Genomic DNA, 21,217 nt, shown 5'->3' on the forward strand with positions numbered 1-21,217 from the left:
GACAATTTACCACTAGCCCTCCATCTCTGGTCACAGTTACTGAATGGTTAAGGTGTCTGACATTTTACCACTAGCCCTCCATCTCTGGTCACAGTTACTGAATGGTTAAGGTGTCTGACAATTTACCACTAGCCCTCCATCTCTGTCACAGTTACTGAGGTAACAATTTACCACTAGCCGTCCACATGTCTGTCACAGTTACTGAGTGGTTAAGGTGTCTGACAATTTACCACTAGCCGTCCACATCTCTGTCACAGTTACTGAGTGGTTAAGGTGTCTGACAATTTACCACTAGCCGTCCACATCTCTGTCACAGTTACTGAGTGGTTAAGTTGTTTGACATTTTACCACTAGCCGTCCATCACTGGGTCACAGTTACTGAGTGGTTAAGTTGTTTGACATTTTACCACTAGCCGTCCACATCTCTGTCACAGTTACTGAATGGTTAAGGTGTCTGACAATTTACCACTAGCCGTCCATCACTGGGTCACAGTGGCTGAGTGGTTAAGGTGTCTGACAATTTACCACTAGCCCTCCATCACTGGGTCACAGTGGCTGAGTGGTTAAGGTGTCTGACAATTTACCACTAGCCCTCCATCACTGGGTCACAGTTACTGAGTGGTTAAGGTGTCTGACAATTTACCACTAGCCCTCCATCTCTGGTCACAGTGGCTGAGTGGTTAAGGTGTCTGACAATTTACCACTAGCCCTCCATCTCTGGTCACAGTTACTGAATGGTTAAGGTGTTTGACATTTTACCACTAGCCCTCCATCTCTGGTCACAGTGGCTGAGTGGTTAAGGTGTCTGACAATTTACCACTAGCCCTCCATCTCTGTCACAGTTACTGAGGTAACAATTTACCACTAGCCGTCCACATCTCTGTCACAGTTACTGAGTGGTTAAGGTGTCTGACAATTTACCACCAGCCGTCCACATCTCTGTCACAGTTACTGAGTGGTTAAGGTGTCTGACAATTTACCACTAGCCGTCCACATCTCTGTCACAGTTACTGAGTGGTTAAGTTGTTTGACATTTTACCACTAGCCGTCCATCACTGGGTCACAGTTCAGGGGCGGATTTAGGTTTTGAGGTTAGAGGGGGCGTGGGACAAAGCAAATCAGGCGAGGGGTCTGGGGGCCGCCTAGGCCCCCAGAAGCTCTAGAATAAATGGTGCAAAATCCTGCATTTTGAGGATTTCATGAACACATTTTCCAGAAAATAATTGAAGCCATTTAAGGATGTTTATTTATGGTTTTCGTGTCATATTTTTTATTTGAAGTTTTGATTGAATTTTTTTTACTTACAGAATTGCAATATCAATATCTTAATATTTATATGGACATTTAAAGCGAAGAAGGGCGGGGGTCTGGGGGCCGCCTAGGCCCCCAGAAGCCCTCGAATAAATGGTGCAAAATCCTGCATTCTGAGGATTTCATGAACACATTTTCCAGAAAATAATTGAAGCCATTTAAGGATGTTTATTTATGGTTTTCGTGTCATATTTTTTATTTGAAGTTTTGATTGAATTTTTTTTACTTACAGAATTGCAATATCAAAATCTTAATAATTTATATGGACATTTAAAGCGAAGAAGGGCGGGGGTCTGGGGGCCGCCTAGGCCCCCAGAAGCCCTCTAATAAATGTACACTTTTTCCAAAAAATAATTGAAGCCATGTAAAAATGTTCGTTTTATTATTTTTGACGTCTAATGTCATATTTTGAATATAAAGTTATAGAATTGCACTGCCTAAAATCTGAATATCTATTCATAGAGGCACGAAGCAAAGAAAAGGATGGGGGTCTGGGGCCGCCTAGAACGAATATACTTACCCGGCCTACTATGCCTTTAGGCGGGTACGAATTGGTCCCTATGTATCGTAGTGGAGCACTGCCTCCGAAAATCACTCGGGCACAGTTTTTTCATACTTTTTTGAAGGTTTTGAAGTAATAGGGAACAATTGTAGCTCTAAAGAAGACACCATTTTCAGTCTAAAAGTCTTTTGAGCTACAATATTGCAGCTAGGGTCCGCCTATTGAAGGTTTTTTATAGGACTAATGAAAGTGTATGTGAACTTTTTTTAACGATATAAGCTTTTACTTTTATACATTATCTGTCAGATTAGATAATTTATTTTCCCTAACTTATACAATCTTCATAATTCGTGTATTGGACAATGAAAGAAAAGAAGGTTAGTGGTCTTGTCTATGGCCATAAGGTGCCAGGAGCCATTAATTGCTATCATCCTGTTTTCTAATAGGGAGCCTTTTGTCATGTGCATTAATTTTTTAACATCGTTTGCCTATCTTATAACATTATCGTTAAGATATGTTTTTATTGAAACAAAAAAGGAAGGCATCTGGCCATGGGGTGCACCCAGACCCTAGAAGCTCTCATTTTCTGTCGCATTCCACTTTTTTCTTTACACACATTTTCTTAGGACAAATAAAGGCTTCTAGAAGCATTTGGCGTCAGAAGTGATCTTGTAACTGGCGTTTTGAAAGTACGCACACATTTGTGAATTGATAGTCGGATTTAATACAAGACTTTAATGCTGATTCAAAAATGTGTAATATATCATTTACAACCTGGAAAACGAAGGGAATGATATATAGTCAACCAGCAAATACTCATGGCCAGCTACAATTCTTTCCACCCACCCCCTGCCCCTTTTCTTTTATTGCTAAGGATATCGAGATATAACCTGTCAATATTGAATATTAATGACAATAAATTATCTAATATATTGGGATTTTATCGGGTTTTTTTTTGGAAAAAGTAAATACTTAAAGGGATTTACATTGTACCTTTTAAGCGATGGAGATAAAACCTTAACTTACACGAAAAAAAATTATAAATATTACATTGCGCCTGGATACAAGTATGGTCATGCATGAACCACAAAGTCGAATACATTTAGATTTTAAAATGATAACATCAAACGGTAAAGGTAGGAAATGGAGCTTTCTGTCTAATTCTCACTCTTTATCTAATTCCTTAATTTTTTCCCTTTTTCCCTTCTTTTTTTCTTTCTTCCTTCTTTTCCTTCCTTCCCCTCTTTCTTTTTCCCTTCTTTTTCCTTTTTCTTTTTTTTCTCTCTCCTATTTTAGGGGGGGCGTACGCCGGGTCCGCCCCCCCTTGGATCCGCGCCTGCAGTTACTGAGTGGTTAAGTTGTTTGACATTTTACCACTAGCCGTCCACATCTCTGTCACAGTTACTGAATGGTTAAGGTGTCTGACAATTTACCACTAGCCGTCCATCACTGGGTCACAGTGGCTGAGTGGTTAAGGTGTCTGACAATTTACCACTAGCCCTCCATCACTGGGTCACAGTGGCTGAGTGGTTAAGGTGTCTGACAATTTACCACTAGCCTTCCATCACTGGGTCACAGTGGCTGAGTGGTTAAGGTGTCTGACAATTTACCACTAGCCCTCCATCTCTGGTCACAGTGGCTGAGTGGTTAAGGTGTCTGACAGTCAACCACTTGCCTTATATTTATTAAATAATGGTCACCGTTGATAAATGGTTCATGTTGGGAAATTATAAAAGTGATTAGGATATTCCCGTATATATAATATATATATTGCGGGAGAAGGATGTTTTTTTATCATAATGAAATAAAGATTTACCGCAATTTTAATTTATCAAATATTTTTTGCCCTAAAGTAAGCTAACAAAGCTTGATAAGGCATGTGTTACTGTGTATCGACAAAAGATCTCCCGACACACCTCAGCTTGAATAGCGAGCTAGAATGCACACGTATGGATATGCAATAAGGCGGAACGTCCCAACACTTATGTTATATAGACCTGAAGAAGTCAAGATAATAACCTAATAACGGAAACACTCCGCAGCACAACTATATGTATCTGATAATACAAACTAGTGTAGTGATTGATGGTATTTAAAGTACAGTAATCTATTAAGAAAATTAACAAAAGACAAAATAACTATTCTAAATTGCAATGTCCTCATACATTACTTTAAACAATATATTTTAGTTCTTTAAATAGTAATCTAAATCAAAATTTCAGGACTTCAGCTTGTTTTATACCTTTGAATTTTAAATATTATAATAGTTGACTAATTCGATACAAATAGATATGAGTTCCGAAATATAAAGAGCGGTCGGTTCATGAATTCAGATCAAACTATGCTATACAGGAAGTTTCAATATGGCGGCGGTATATGTAACACTACACATCATTAGTGGATATATTTTGTTCACAGGTAAGTATACTACATATATTTACGTTACGTAATTAGGAAGATAAAGTTTAAAATTGATTGATAAAATTAAATGCTAATTATATTTTCGATTTACTGAGAACTTAAAACATAAAATGTTTGTGGTTTTAACTAACACACGTGAATGCTGTTTTATATAGATATATCCACTGCCTAAAGTACCTAAATTTCCATTGATCAATCTGATAAGATGTGGTAATACCAATACTCATATGATCAGATACACTCCGATACATCATGCTTCAGTTAAATTTTAATGTGGGTTCAACCTGACTAGACATCAGACAGCGATACCTATCATATTTCAATACCGACATAATTATGAACACGTTATATGTATGAATTGTATATTGATATATTAATAGATTCTATGGTACATGTATAGTGTTAATTTTGAAAACAAAACCGACTACATGTGTTCACTGGTTGAAACTGTAGTTGACAATACGTCAGTTTCGAGATACCCAAACTACATGGGTAAAAGCGATTTACCGTCGATTTGTCCCACCTTCTGGTGATTATGATGTTACACAAAAAAAAACACAAAAAAAAAAACACTTCAAAATATGACATCACAAGCACCGGAAAAGAGACTAATCGACGGAAAATCGTAATTCACCCACGTGGATGTCATTTTGGTATCTCGAAATCGACGTTTTAAGGGTATCTTTCTTGACTATGATAATATGCATCATGTATTACATCGTGCCCCCCCCCCCCCCCCATAAAATGATTTCATACACAGCAAACGTCGACTGAAATCACCATCACGTAGATTTAAGATGCTACACCGCTGACAATTGGTATTTTTTCACTATCAAAAACAGGAGCAGACGATTTAGTATTTTTCTTCAGTTACAAAAGTTACATTACCACCATTGAAAAGTTTGAGCTTCTAATTTTACTTCAAGTTAAAAATACAAAAAATTTTTTTATTGCAACCCGAAAAAAATCCGTGACTATATCCTATATGAAATGAAGTACTGATTGCGCATGCACCAAAGGCAAAATAAATTATCTTATATCATTTTCTGTGTTAATTAGACATATATATGCAAGATTAAACACCAATTATTGTTCTAATAATGAATGCCATATATGCTCTGTCGGCGGTGGAGCATCTTTAACATCAGTCAGTTTAAAGTCTGTTTGTTGATTTTGACCAGAAATACGAGCGGAGCAGTACTGTTATTATAGCTACACTGACCATGCTAGTAGCCAACAGGAAGGAACATTGTTCTGTCCAACATCATGTTGTGGAACGGTACAAGATAGAACGTGCTGTTCCTCGTAAGTACGATATCACTTAATCAAACTATTACTTGATCAGGACGACGACGCCATTTTAAAGATGAATGACATGTTTTCTCTGGACTTTTTTTTCGGAACGTAATTAATCATTTTTTTAATATTTTTATCTTGAAGTAAAATAAGAAGCCCAAACATTTCAATGATGTAAAATATGTAACTATTGTAACTGAAAAAATACCAATTCGTCTGCTACTTTTTTATAGAGAACAAATGTCATTCGTCAGAGGTGTAGCATTGTTTTAATTTTGTGCTTCTCTAGGCTAAAGAGCCACTGGTTTTTTTTTTTTCCACGATGAAAGTTCTAATTCCGAATTAAATCAGTCGTTTTCCCCGGTCACTAAAGAGTCTTATTTTTGTGTTCCAGAGTGACGGCGACTGTAGTTGGTATAGTTGTCTGCAGCACTATTTTACTGGTATCACTCGTCATCATCGTACTATGCTGTTGTTATAAGGCATCAAAAACAACCATTCAAAGAATCCATGTACCATCCGAGTTTGGGACAAGTTTAGAATGTAAGTTACATGAAGATCATGTACCATTGTGATAAAATAGCAGTTGTATTTTTTTTCCCCTATAACATGAGCTAAACATAACATATTTCAAACTAAGCACAATGAGATAGTTATCTTTTGTATCCGGGTTAGCCGTTGGTACATTAAATGAAAAACAGACGATTTTTAGGATATTTATTTTGTTTTATTTTTCATTATTATTGGTTTTGTCTCAACGTTGAAGGTACACTGTATACAGTCCTCATGTTCGTTTTTCGTTTGCCAACGATATTTTCAAAACACAACTGATAATGAAAGAGAGATAGAGTATGCTTTGCTTTCAGTGTATAATTCATTGTGATTATGTCAATGTGAGAAGAGAAGAAAGACAAAGCTTCACTAAATCTTCGTCGATAAAATGAGATAAAGGACTTGTAAAGTACATGTATAGGCCTACATGAAGTTTATCAATCCATAGACTTCGTGCAATGCCATGTCATTTGAAATTCATGTAAGCAGGGCCCAGTTTCATGAACATTCCATAAATTTAAGGAATCCCTTAACTTAAAATTTACCACAGGAAAACATTACATATTTTAAGGAAGGCTCCTTAATTTAAGATTTTTCCCTTAATTTTTGTAATGCTTTCTATGGGGATATTTAAATTAAGGTATTCCTTAAAGTTAAGGAACATTCATGAAACTTGGCCCTGATGAGAAGCTAAGAACAAACCTATTTCATAACAGGTATATCCAGACCGGAGAGCCAGTATACCTGTATATCCTCCCCACCAGCGATCCATCCCCATTCCGACGAATACTTACCTCCGATTCAGGACGATACCGAGAGTATTCCTAGCTATAACCCACCGCCATACAGTCTACATGAGATCAAAGAACGAGAGGGACACGTGCTGTAAAAACCATAGGAATCGTTACTAGGACGACAGATCCAAAGACAGAAAATATTTATTCTCAGAACACTAATTATATAATTAACTATACCTATCTTGCAGCTAGATAACGTTAAAGTGAATAGTCGGGCAAAGAAAACCAGTCTAAATGCGTTCATTGGCCTTCCAAAAGTTCTCACATATTAATACGACGGTCAAGTTCTCCTTAGTTTCCCAGTTCTGACCATTAAAGTAAAGAAAAGTTGAAAGCATTGAAAGCGAGGCTGCGTGGAAATGTAACCACGGACATAGTGAGCCGGGAGGACGGTTTAGAATTTCCATACTTTAAATTAATTTCTTCGTACGCATACAGATTTTGACGAGAGATTTTATTTTTCCATTTCATAAGAAATTATATTGGATACATTCACACCATTTTTACCGACTTTAGCCATCCTTGCCCGACTGTTCACTTTAAACATGAACTCACGTCTGCATTGACAATGAGGATGTAATATTCAGTATGTTAGAATGAGAAAATGACTTGGTCTCACGGGATATTATTGCTAGGGCGACAAAGTTCATAAGTCAATCCTAATAGTCTCATTTTATGGTTGGTAGTGAAAGTGTTCATGATCATATATTTTCCTCGCTCTTAAGTTGAGTGACCCTGTATTACCAAGGTGAGTCTCGGTGACGCAGATAATGTCATTTTCAAATGCTATGTTTCCTTAAACTGCTTATATTCAAACGGAGAATAGATACACTATAACTGATGTATAGGGCCAGGGTTTGGATGTATGCAATTACTTTAAATGAGAAATATTTGTAATATCAACAGATCAATAGCAAACGAGAATTATCAATGAAATATCTTGCCCCGATTTCTCGAAACAAACCTAAGTCAAAACCCAACTTAAGCCATAATTTTTCGTATGAATTATAGAAGGAGTAAAACAAAGTTTTGATTTAAGTCTGCACGTTTGTTTCAAGAAATCGGAGCCAGATCATAGCATGGGTAAAAAAGGTTTCAGGATTAACTCTAGACCTGCACCCATTAAGTACATCATACAATGTAATATAGTACACAAATTTTAGTGAAAACAATGAACTTGGTAACAACCAATCACCCCCCCCCCCTCTTTCTCTCGTACGATAGTTGTAAAATCATCGTCTAATATGACTGAAGGCAAGGCCTTTAACAACTTCGCTAGCCAAGGGTATTAGTCGGATTCTCTTTGTAATAGAAAGAGAATCGGACTAATACCCTTGGCTAGCGAAGTTGGGCCTTTAAGGGCTCAGCCAGATGTTTCTGTAATCATTAATTATGCAACGTTAAAAAGTGCAATTTATTGAAAAAAGTAGCCGAATTTTCTGTTTATTTTATATTAATTAGTATTCACACTCTATCCTTGTCCCCAAACCCACATTTGAGAAGGAAACCCACGTTTGAGAAGGAAACCCTTATTAGAGAAGGAAGAAATTTTATTTCCGTAACAGATATTCCGTTTTTGGTCAGCTGATTATATTGGAAGGTGGTCTAAATCACTTAAACGCTTACAAATAAAGAGTAAGGTAGCAGTGTACAGTAAGACCGAATGGCCATGGGTGAGATTTTTATTAAGCAGAAAGTCCCTGTTTTATTATATGCATAAAAAATTAAAAAAATGTATATGTCCTAAAATTGGTGAATTCAATCTAGAGAATTATATGCAGGCATCACATTTGCATAAAGAAATTCCCCAAAATGGGTTTGAGATTAATGGTTTAGAGGGTATCCGAATGTGCGTCTAAGATGGAAAAACTCAATACTGTAGCAGCAGAAATTGATAGCTGGGGTACGAGGAAAGATTGCTCAAAAGTTTAATGATATACCTATGTCGAAATAGGCTCAGTTCCGCTATCACGGCAGTGATGCTTGGTTTTAAACTGTGTTCAAGAAAAAAAATTCTCCTAGAGGGGGTGTAATTTTGGGTTGAAAATCCCAATTTTTTGCATTTTTTTAAAAAACCAAATTTGGTTACCATGGTTTTTACAGGCTCACAAAACCACAAAAAGCGGACCTGTCCAAAAATGAACTCTGCATAACTATTGCAAATGTTGTGTAGATTAAAAATATATATACTTTTATATAGATGTTATTTAAAGGGGCAATTCAGTCTAAGAGAACATTAAAATTTGTACATCTATCGAAAAAAACCCAGTTCTAATGGAAATTAGATCAGTCGGTTTTACTGTGATATGCCTGAAAAGCCCATGGTGGTGACATGTGTGTGAAATGTTCCAACTCTCTCGCTGTCCGCCATTACACACTGTGGTCAAACTTCTTGTATGCCGAACCCTATCCCGTGCTCGTAGAGTAATGCAACTTTTGTCTAGAACTGCTCAAATTGCTCTGACAGTAGTGTGTTTACCTTATTATGTGAATTGTCTTGCCAAAAAATCATTTTATCACCATCTTAGTGGTTATGTAGTTCATTTGTTTAACGTGCGTGACTTTGGCTCGGGTATGGGTACAGCGTTCATATAGTACCTGCTTAATCGTATTGAACAACGATTTGATATTTCAACGATATTAATTAAAATACTTAACAATGTTGAGGAATTTGTCAATGTTTTACGTTATATGTTTCATAAGAAATGTAGAACAATACATTTATGCTATATTTGGCCTCTTGGTTATGTAAAATAATTAGCCTGAGTGAATTGTCTCTTTAAGGTTAAAAAGCTATGTGTACATAATTAAAGCCTGCACTTAATTTTGCTGAATTTTTCAAATCTACTGTACACTGCCACCTAATAGCACTGATCTTCTTCCTGATGAAGATTACGTTTGTCAGATCATAAGAGCCTTTGAACCGCTCGATTATAAAATGAGCTTACTTTAAAGCATCATATCCATGGTGATTACCCATGATTCTCCTCCCCATAGGTACAAAAAATGGCGGCCGCAAACTGAAAATTGTCAGTAGGTAGTATTGGATTATGAAGATTGGGTTTTTTTCTTATATTTTTATGTACGTGTTACCTTAGCACTTCGTACCATTCGGGCACGAAGGGCTGCGCCCTTATAAATGACATAGTATATGGATTTTGTTCGGGACGCATTTTAAAAATTATTTTTACCATTTTTATCTAAAACAAAACAAGAAGCTCAAATTTTTCATTGAAGTGTTAATGGTGTTAGTAAATTTTGTGAATGCATTTGAAAGATTCCGCCAAATTATGTAGTGTTGCACTGGACCCATTTTCATGAACATTTCTTAACTTTAAGGAATTCCTTAACTTAAAATTCTCCATTGGAAAGCAATACAAAAGTCTAAAAAAATCTTAATCTTCCTTAAAGCCGCATGATCCGTATCTTTCAGGGTCTGTAAAAAAAAAATGACAAGATATGGTGTAATAGCCCTAAAAAGTTATGAACTTTCCCCAAATTACAAGTCTAGAAAGTTAAGAGGTCCAAAGATATAAATATACAAAATTTTACTTTAGACTTACGCGCGGTCCGACAGAAAGTCAAAAGTTAACGCCTCCAAAGCTTAGAAATGCTACTTTGCGCATGTCCGGAAATAAAAGTTGTTAACCGCAATGGAGCGAGCTTTGAAGTGAAAGCTCGCCGGCTTAGAATCAACTGCTGATTCGAAGTGAATAAGGAAATTATTTAAACTAAAAAATGTTCTGAATTGCTGAGAATGTTATATGGAAACGAATTCGAGCTATGACAACAACTATGAATTGTGAATGATCTACAAAAACCACATAAACTGACTTCTCTTCGTCTCTATAAGGTGAGTGGGGCCCCGAAGGGGTAACAGTTATATTCTGTAAGCGTTTGTTCGCTCTTTGGAATTGGTACCATAGTAAAATAGAGATTAGAAATCAGGAAAAGTGTTGATAAATTGGGGAACATATAACAGATTTAATCTTGGATTACAACAGAAACATTAATAGAGTCATATTATACGTGTTTCCTTAAAAGATGATCGCATTCTTCAGTGTTATACATGTACGATATACATGTAGCTACTGTTACAGGCTTGCAGCGTCAGGAGTGTGATATCTTTTCCGATATCTATTTGTGTATTGATGTATATCAGTAATATATATCCTTTTATTGTACGCTATGGATATTACTGTATTAAAGAAGCCACTTTCAAACTTACTTCATCAGTGCTCGTGTGTATAAGATTGTATTTTTTTTAGACTTACAGTCACTTAGTCACGTACTCGTTATCCTATCTGCTGGTCTTAATTATATAAAATTCACACCAATACATCATAAGTGGTTTAAGTAAAGAATAGTAATTGACTTTTTAAAATATGTATTATATATTATGTCCAATATATTTAGGCTACATAAATTCTGGCACTAATTAGTACCATTATTCTTCACATGAAAATGCCTAGACCTCTGTAATTCAAGAAATGACTAACTTAGTATCTAGTGAGGTTTGATTTTGATAAACGTGTTCAAAAAATGTGTAATTGTTATAAGTTTGTGTTTGACAGAAAACAATTGGAACTAGTTTGATTTACATGTAGGCTTACACTGAAAGAATATGTACATGCATGTATACAGTATTTATCTATGTACATAACTGACATTTACTCCACATTTTCTTTATAGAATATATGGGACCTTCAACCAGATGACAGAAGTGCAAGTTGTGATGGCAGCTCGCCCAAAAATAAAAGGGAAAAACAACAACTACATGTATCTCTAAGATCAAAACTGACAGTAAAAAATAAAGTCTGTTTGTAATGTACCCATTATGAACCAGAAAGAAATTACTTTCAAGAAGGAAGGACAGAACAAACCTAGCATAATTCTTTACTATTATCACCAGGATATTTTCAAATTATTCATTTCTTCTTCACACAAATGAAAAAAGGAATAGTAATGATTATTGCATGTTTACACCCCTTGTGTGTATAACTTTTGAATAATTTATATGGGACAAGGATCCGGATGTAATTTTAATTTATGAACAATAAACCAATTAAAATAATATATGTCATATGTCTGAGTTGTTTAATTATGTAGTGTTCATTTCAGAAATGTTCAAATACAGAAAATAAATAGCAAACAAGACTGGAGCTAGATCAAAGGTTATTTGGGTCAAAAGTCAGTGTCAAATCTCAAGATATTGGCTCTATAGATATATACTTATATCCCTATGTGTAATAAAAAAATCTTGTTGTGTAATACACAGATTGCACATATATATAAGAATATCCATATATCTGTAGAGACAATACCCTGTGATGCATGTTGTTAAATTGCATTATTCATTTTTGACTATTTTAAGTTGCAAAGTTTTGATTGATTTAGAAAGGAATAGACTGACAATAACTTCTAATTAGTCCAGGTCAATCAAGGTCTACATGTACAAGCTCTTAGCAACTTCACATAATTAGTGTTTGGAGCAAGATCACACTAAAGGAATAAGGATTGCTTGAATATATAAAGATAAACTAACAAAATACAACTAATAAAGTTAGATTTTCCACCAGGTTAGACTATATACATACTAAAAAATGAATTTTACTGCAATTACTCTGATGACATGATAATCACATGCTATGGTCAGCTTATTTGCTACTGGATGGTAGTTTGAACTCCAGTCATTTTTCTATTGACTTAAAATTCAATGCACAATACATGTATGTGTACATGACACTATACAATGCATATGAATGTGCTATTTGTGCATGAATATGATTGTATAAGAAACACCTAGGTCTTTTATTATGCATGTTTCTGATTCATTTGATTCAGAGGCAAATTCACAGCTGGACATCATATTATATGGTAGCTATATGGTTCATTGCAAATTGGCAATCTATCATGTACATGTACATCACAAATTTAGCTAAGGGAGCCGTCTTCATTATCTACACAGAAAATATAATATATACATAATTACATGTTAGACATTCAGAACTTTTAACACACATTAAAAAAACCTTATTGCAACCTCAACCCCATTCTTCCTTTTATTTTTTTTTTAAATTTTCTGTAATCCTTGAAATCATATAACCAATTGTTTATAGTTTCACCAGAAATTTATCATCATGTTTTTTAACGAACATGGAGCTTTTCCAACATAAATATCAGAAATATACATAAAATAACATGTATTAAGTTTTATACTCGTTAATGGCGGTACATGGTGATTATTTAACTATAAGATATGTATGTATACATGTATACACATATGACATTGAACAAAAATGCATATTATGTCAAGTTTGCTCTCCGTGCTTATTTTACTTGATTTATTATTATATTTCATTTGGACCTTTATAAAACAAGTTATATGGTTATCCAAAGCAAGTCAAATATCGTCTGAGATATTTATTTTAAAAAATATCACCAGAGATTTACATGTAGAAAACCATTTTCGTCTCTATATAGTACGATGTGTCTTGTCTATTTTCATTATTTATATATCTGGTACATTTTTGTACAATTTATTATCTTGTCTAGAACGTTGTATGGTATCGCAACACGTATTTTATACGAAGTTTTAATACCGTTCCCACAAAAATCCCTCCGGTGGCCCCCGGAAATTAGGCAAAGCATAGTCAACCGATTGCCGTATTGTAAACACTCAAAATGACCGAATGGAAGTATTGTTTAGACGACGTTAATGTATATATATTGTTCTGAGGGACTCTTTAACTTCATCACATAACAAAACATTCACTTGTTCATGATAAGTAACAAGTTCTTCCGTAGAAGTTCCTGCGAACATGAACGACACACTTTTGACTGGGCACGCCATTTCGTTTGGTCTGGAAAGTCACGTGATCGTCTACGATTGAAAATGCATTTTAATCATTAATTTCTTTTGAACTCGGGACTTTTTGGGTGTGTAATTAGGGGAAAGTTGATAACTTTTTATAATATATGTACCCTAATTTTCTTTTGTTGATTTACGGACCCTGAAAGATACGGATTATGCGGCTTTAAAGTATGTAATGCTTTCCTATGGCGAACGTTAAAGATGCTCCACCGCCGACAGAGCATAAATGATATTCATCTTTTGAAAATAATTGGTGTTAAATCATGTAGATAAATGTTTAATTAGCACAAAAAATAATAATATAAAATAATGTGTTTTGCCTTTTGTGCATGCGCAATCAGTACTTCATTCCATATAGGGTATAGTGCCACGGATTTTTTTCGGGATGCAATTAATTATTTTTCAGGTTTTTAACTTGAAATAAAATTAGAAGCTCAAACTTTTTTATTGTGGTAATGGTGCAAAGTAAGTAACTTTTGTAACTAAAGAAAAATACTGAATCGTCTGCTCCTGTTTTTGATAGAGAAAAAACAGCATTAGTTAGAGGTGGATCATCTTTAAGTTAAGAGATTCCTTATATTAAGGAATGTTCATGAAACTGGGCCCTGGTAGGTAAAGTTGTGTTTCGAGTTTAGTTAAACGTATTTTATTGAAACAAAAGGATTGGGCACAAGTTATTTCAACTTAAATCAAGCCCTCTCCAACAATATCACAAATATCCGGATTCAAAATTTGAAGATGGCAGACTGAAAAATGTTGTTCAGAAACGAAATCTCATGCATACTCGAAATCACTATAAACATAGGATAAACGTAGTAGTTTTAAACATACAATTTACATTTCCTTTTTTTCTTACATACTCCATGAGTGAGAGAGAGAGAGTATTTCGAGTTTTTTTAACATAAGCGTGCATACATATTTTCTTACAGCTTCCCAGATACGCAGTTCCTTTTTTGAGACTAAGGAGATAAATAAATACATGTAATTGTAAATAAATGAATTATAAATGTTCAGGTGTTGAGTGAAAACATTTTCTTTAAAACGAACGGAAGTGTACTATATAGTATTTTTGTTTTGAAATTCGTAGCGGATCACTTGCTGAAGCAAATGAAATGATGGGTAGTGGATATTTTTTTAGCCAATTTTATTCATTCTTTATGGGTTTTTTTGATAGCAATTTTAACTACTAGTGACTTACAAAGTGTTAAGGGTTAGCCGGAATTTCGTTAGTAAAATTGCTGTTCATCACCAGAGAATTGAGGAACTCGCTTGGTAATTTGTCTATTTTCAATGATTTAGATACCATCACAAATTTATAAATTTATCCAACAATATATAAAACATAGATATGTATCAATGGACACAATATCTCTTTCACACAAGTGACTTTGAAGTTGTCAGATTATCGGTTAAAACTATGTAGTTACTTGCTTTGTTTTGAAATTGGCGCTGTATAGTCGCTTGTTATAAAGAAGAAATATATTCATTGTTAAAATACTGTGAAACAGAATAATTAAATACACTGCCAATTTTAACCTTTTATCAACTTTATTTCACGTAGAATTTTAACAAAATCATTTCCATGTTTTCAAGTCTAACGTTATTTCACGTCTATTAAATTTAAACTTAATTTGTTTTACATCGATTACGAAACAAGTTATACACCTTATGCAAATCACTCTCGATGGCCTGGATGTAAGCGCGCGAGGGATCTTAGTGTGGGAGGAAACCAGAGTGCCCGGAGAAAACCCAAGTGATCGGGCAAGTGACTGTTAACCTTTTCACGTCCGTGCCCGGGGATCGAACCCCGGCCGGCTAGGTGAAAGGCACGAAGGGCACGAAGTGCGAAGCACTTCTAAGGTAACAGATACCTGAAAATATAAGAAAAAAACACAATCTTCAAAATTCAATGCTACATACTGACAGTTTCAGTTTGCGGCCGCCATTTTTTTTCATACATATTGGAAGGTTGTGCGTTGCTCCAGTACTGCGCTCCCCAGTAAATATATATTTAACTAATGCAAATGCATAACAGGGGTAATTAAACATTTTTTTTATTATTTTTTTAAAATAATAATTATAACACTTTGAAAATTAAAAGCTATAGAATGCAGTCAAAATATCCACCAAGACGAAGATGAGCACAAGGAATCATGACGTTACATTACGTCAACAAATGGCGCGAAATCATAGGATTCGCATGGACACAGAGAAATCCGAATCTTTGAGTTCATTTCTTTGAGTTTATGATAGACAATTATTACATCATATACTTCTATAGTTTAAAGTGTGTTCTTTTATTTCTAAAGTATGTCTTCTACTATGTCGTGCATGATTCATATTAAAACATCTGGCTGCGCCCTTAAGGCCTTGCCTTCAGTCATATTATATTTTATACGGATTCATTTCCACTAGAATTATTGAATATATCCACTACACGTAGCGCGACTGTTTTAAATATTCATAATCGCCAAACCGCAACACAGCCCTGTTGAGTTTCCTGGCTCTTGTCACAGCTGTCGGTCTCAGATGACGTCACGAATCTACGGCCACCTGGTGATATCAGGGGCGATAAGCGATGCGATCGTTCTAGACAAGGGTCGTTGTGGACCGAAGTTCGTTTTAAGCACATTTTATTGAAATTACGTCGAATTCTATACAACATATATTTTTTGTTGGAAATCATAAAGTGCATAAAAATAAACAAATATCAACACAAAAGTAGCATATTTAAAATCTGTTTTATCACCTTTACAAGTACAACATATGAACTATTGTAATTATAACGTCACATGTAGTTTTGACGTCATGATTTATAACTATGACGTCGCATGTTTGTCTCAGTGGACGGAAACGTCACATCCGAGCCTGATTTCTACTTTTCTAAAGTGTTGCTTATATTTCTAATAATTCAATTTTGCTTGTTACGAGCATTTTCATTGGCTTAAAAATTTACTTTATCAGCCCATAAAAGAAAAAATGGCGTCGCCGTTTATAACGTTGCTTCTGATTGGCTAAGATGACGGCGTAATGATTTCATTGACAAAAGAGTCCCAAAATGATTTTTGAATATTGAAGAGATTATCTTTAGTAAATTGAATTATAGGGATTAATTTGAATAGATTTTTTATGTTATGGAGATATAACACAAAAATCTTAGTGTACTCTCATCATAAACCGCTACGCGGTTTATTTAGAGTACACTCAGATTTTTGTGTTATATCTCCATAACATAAAAAATATGCTCTGTCGGCGGTGGAGCATCTTTAATTAATAAAAGTTATGTGTTAAAAAGAATCTAAGATACACTCGTGACTTTGTGATATGAAATTTATCAAACTCGGCTCGGGCAGTATTCCATCCCTCGACAATACTATGAGGCAATAGTGCCCTCTCAACCAGACCATACAATGTAATAGATAAATGGCTTTCACCTAAAGGCTCGTGGCATATCAAATTATTGAACTCGTTTGATAAATTTCATATCACAAAGCCACTCATATAAGATGTTCTATGTATTTTCGTTTAAATAAAATTATAAGTATGATAATACATTTTATAGTGTATTTTAGTAGTTTGGTGGCAAGGGAAGTAACTCTAAAATATACTCAAGACGAATACTTGTAAGAGTTGTTTCCCGTGACACCCCGTTTAGGATATTATACAACGGTATGATGATATTGCTTAGCAATTTTTAAATGTTCTGTAGGAAGCCATTTTATAATTTATGGGCTACCAACAGGTCTAATCCGTAAACAAACAATAATAAAAAGCGGGGTTCTTTAGAGAGATAGCCAAGTCAAAAAATAGGGGGAAAAAAAAAAGAAAATATCATGTATACATGGCAATTTTGATAAGCTCGAGACCGCCATATAATCTTTACTGGTAACCAGTGCCCATTATTCTCTCTGACTTTTGACATCACAGCAGTTCATCTTTGTTGTGAATGTTCATTCAATGACACTCTAAGACATTAGTTTATGGAAAATAATCTAGCTGAACTCGGCCCTGCTAAGAGCATGTACAGGAGCTCCCTTCATCAATGTCGCTGTCATAAGAATTCCATCGGAATTCCCGCGAAGTTACATACGCGATACATTTTAATGCAAGAATTAAATATATATATATATATATAATTTCAATGAATGTTCCTGATTTTCGCGGTTTTTCGTTTAGCGCTCACTGTACTTATTCTCATCTTTTTTGTCTTGTTTTTGCATGTATTCAATATCTCGTACGTAGTGTAACGGGGGAAGAGGGTGGGGTGGGGTAAAACTTGATGATGACACATATGACTCTTAAGCCAAAATATGCCACAATAATTACGATTATGAGTTGACATGGGATGTCATTTTTGTGATATTTTTGTCACTCTTGGTGCCGAAAAAAAACAACAAATTATTTGGTGGCACGATGGATCAATCGGGTTATTTGGCTAAAATAATAAATAATTAGGGGAACTAGCAACACTAATATGTGTGTAATGAAAATAACATTTTAATGTAACATGCAGTCACAAATAATCATAAAAAATTTAAGTTAAAATCTCAGATTCAGATTCTGATTCTTTTATTTCCTTGTTTTTAACACATCGGAGAGTTGACATAAACATATACAATATAACAATGCAGACAGTGCTGGACAAACATATAACTACATTTTGCATAGCAAAACAGGTACATTGTATGATTAATTATGTATATATACCATTTCATAAGACATAAGATCAATGATTTATAATGCACATTTCAAAACAGTTATGAGAAAACGTGTATCTGTTATCCTCAAAACACGATCCGTCTGGTCACGTTTAAAATAATCAGCTTACGACAGGTTGTAAACTGTCCGAGCTTTTGTCCGGGCGTTAACTAGCCGTGACGTAGCATTGACCACATGTATAGGTAATTAAGTAGTATGGATGTGAACACAGAAATGGCCTTTTAACACTAACGTGGCCTTTTATAACTACGACCGGTCACGTAATACTTGCTTGGACATTGTCCAAACAAACAAAATGGCGACCCAGATATGGTGGTTGTTGCTGGCCATTATCTTTGACATTTTTAGTCGTAAGTATATTTCAGTTTACTTTCGTTTTAGTGTTTATTGATATCTAAAGAATTTTGATCAACCACATGGTTTGTCTCATATTTGTATGTTTCCTGTCGTAATACACTGTTAATATAAATGTATTAAATTCGTATATAAAGCTAACTCACTGTTTATATACATGTATGTACACATGCATTAATGACATTTAATTTCTCTCACTGCATTCAATACTGAAATTACAAATGTATACACATTATTTATAAAACAAACTTATAGCAAGTGTCATTTATGTCATTTAATATACATGTACATGTATATATAAGAATTGTTTATTAATGACCCATGCGAATTTGTTTAAGTATTTTTCCTCCTTAGACAGATTTCTAACAGTATAATCAATAAATTTTAGCTGGCACATAAAATATACGTTTAAAATGATGAATCAGAAATCTATTTGTTCGTGTATAAAAGTATTCTATTTAGGTCTCTAACAACTTTGACTTCCATTCCCATTGACCTACGAAATACACTTATGATATTTTTACACTGACAGCGAAGTAGATATAAGTGTACTTGCACAACATAAACAATATATTTTCTGCAAATTTCAAGAATAATAATTATTAATGATCTTACTATTTAAATACCCATCAATCAATCATTTAAATTAGGTAAATATTTGAATGTCAAATGTATGTTAATTGAATGAATACATGAGAACATTTTTTGTTAATTGTGACGACTATGGATTATTGTTTTCATGTACATGTAAATAATATTTTTCTCAGTTTGCGAGAGTACAAATAACATAAATTGAAAACATCATTGTCAAACAAGTAAAAACTGACATGCAAAGTGAGAATTTCAGTAAGTTGCAATTTTCAGATGAGGAATTAATATACAATGCCGTTCAGTCATTATATGTTACAAATTATCTCCGGCGGGTACATTTAGGTATCCGTTGACACGTCATTTTGTGGCCGGTCAAGTTATAGACATTGACACAGTATGACCTTGACACAGTACGACCTTGACACAGTATGACATATATATATATATATATATATAACGAGAAAAAATGTATATAGAGTCTATGATCTAACACCGTTTCTCTGGTTTGTTTAAAGTAACCATGACGGACGTGTGTTGCTATGGCTACCAATATTATATGTCTTTGGTTTGGTTATTACCTAAATACATTTGTGATGCTACATGTATGTTGCAGCACCGCCGATGTCCTCAGCCGAGGATTCCTCATTACGTGTTTCGGCCCCTTACTCGGTACACTCCCAGGGTGGGGGTCCACAGTGATGATCAGTCACTGCGCGTCGGTGGTGGGTGTCCAGCTATACTGGTGTCCTTCTACATCCACACCCAGCATGAAGATCGTTCTACTGCTGCCTTAGCTATCCTCTGTACTGCTTTCCTTCCTGTCCGACAACCCTAATGCACATAGCATTCTCCACACAGACAGTGCAGGGAGCCTCTATATCCAACCTCAACAGGGTAGTTTCATGTATGCCAGTCATGCTCCCTGCATTCTGTCAGCATTGTTTTGTACACTTTGTCCTCTTCCTTTCACGTGCTTCACTGCACTTTTCCTCCCATGGGAATCTCAGTTTGATAATGACGATTATCTTTGTTCCTGGTTACCATAGAACCATATCCGGTCTGAGGTTGGTGGGAACAATAATCAGAAAAAATAATCTCTGGTTGAGATCTACTTCCAACCTTCAGTCCCCTGCTTTCACAAACCTAATCTGCGTATGCTTGGACCTCAGCATCCTCGATACTCTAGGGGTTCCTATCACTTACGATCTCTACACCCCTGGACGATCTCATAGTGAAATTGAAGGCAGCTCAGCGGAAAACATTTGACCAATCACAGAATAGCAAAGATTTCCTTTGAAGACTACAGAGAGAGCGACGCCTAACATCAAAGCCACACAGTCAACCACAGTGTACCGTTATACACCTCTTTTGATGTACATCAAATGACTAAATTACCTGTTCTATTCTGTTGCCTCCAGTTTTACTATGAGATTGTCCAGGGATGTAGATATCATAAGTGATCGGAACCTCTGGACGGGGCCTTGGATGACTGGACCTGACGTTCTTTCTCCAAAACATCAGCCAACTCCTTTAGGACTTGGTTATGGTGCAATGCATATCTCCGTGTGATAAGGCCACAGTCTGGTGTTTCTGCAAGGTCCAATATATGGAAATTTGCTGGTGTTGGTAGCACATCATACACAGATCGGAGGGAAAACTACAGTTGGAATCGCGGGTACTTCCAGATTTCTGTCTAGGATAGAACACGTGATTCTGTGTTCCACCTTGTCCAGGCCCCTGAACACCCAGTTCTATTGCTTTGGTCTGTCTTCTTTCTTCTTCTACTTCTTATCTCCTTCT

General features: G+C 35.3%; 1 protein-coding gene across 1 annotated transcript; it reads left to right on the plus strand.

The window, feature by feature from the left end:
* The first annotated feature begins 4,093 nt into the window (after positions 1–4,093).
* Positions 4,094–8,158, plus strand: LOC138334949 (uncharacterized). Its single transcript, XM_069283825.1, has 4 exons — positions 4,094–4,231; positions 5,416–5,539; positions 5,925–6,073; positions 6,799–8,158. Exons 1-4 carry the CDS (start codon positions 4,177–4,179, stop codon positions 6,969–6,971), a joined length of 501 nt encoding a protein of 166 aa, XP_069139926.1. The 5' UTR covers positions 4,094–4,176; the 3' UTR covers positions 6,972–8,158.
* The last annotated feature ends 13,059 nt before the right edge of the window (positions 8,159–21,217 follow it).

The sequence above is a fragment of the Argopecten irradians genome, chromosome 11 (assembly GCF_041381155.1).
Source record: "Argopecten irradians isolate NY chromosome 11, Ai_NY, whole genome shotgun sequence".
NCBI lineage: Eukaryota > Metazoa > Mollusca > Bivalvia > Pectinida > Pectinidae > Argopecten > Argopecten irradians.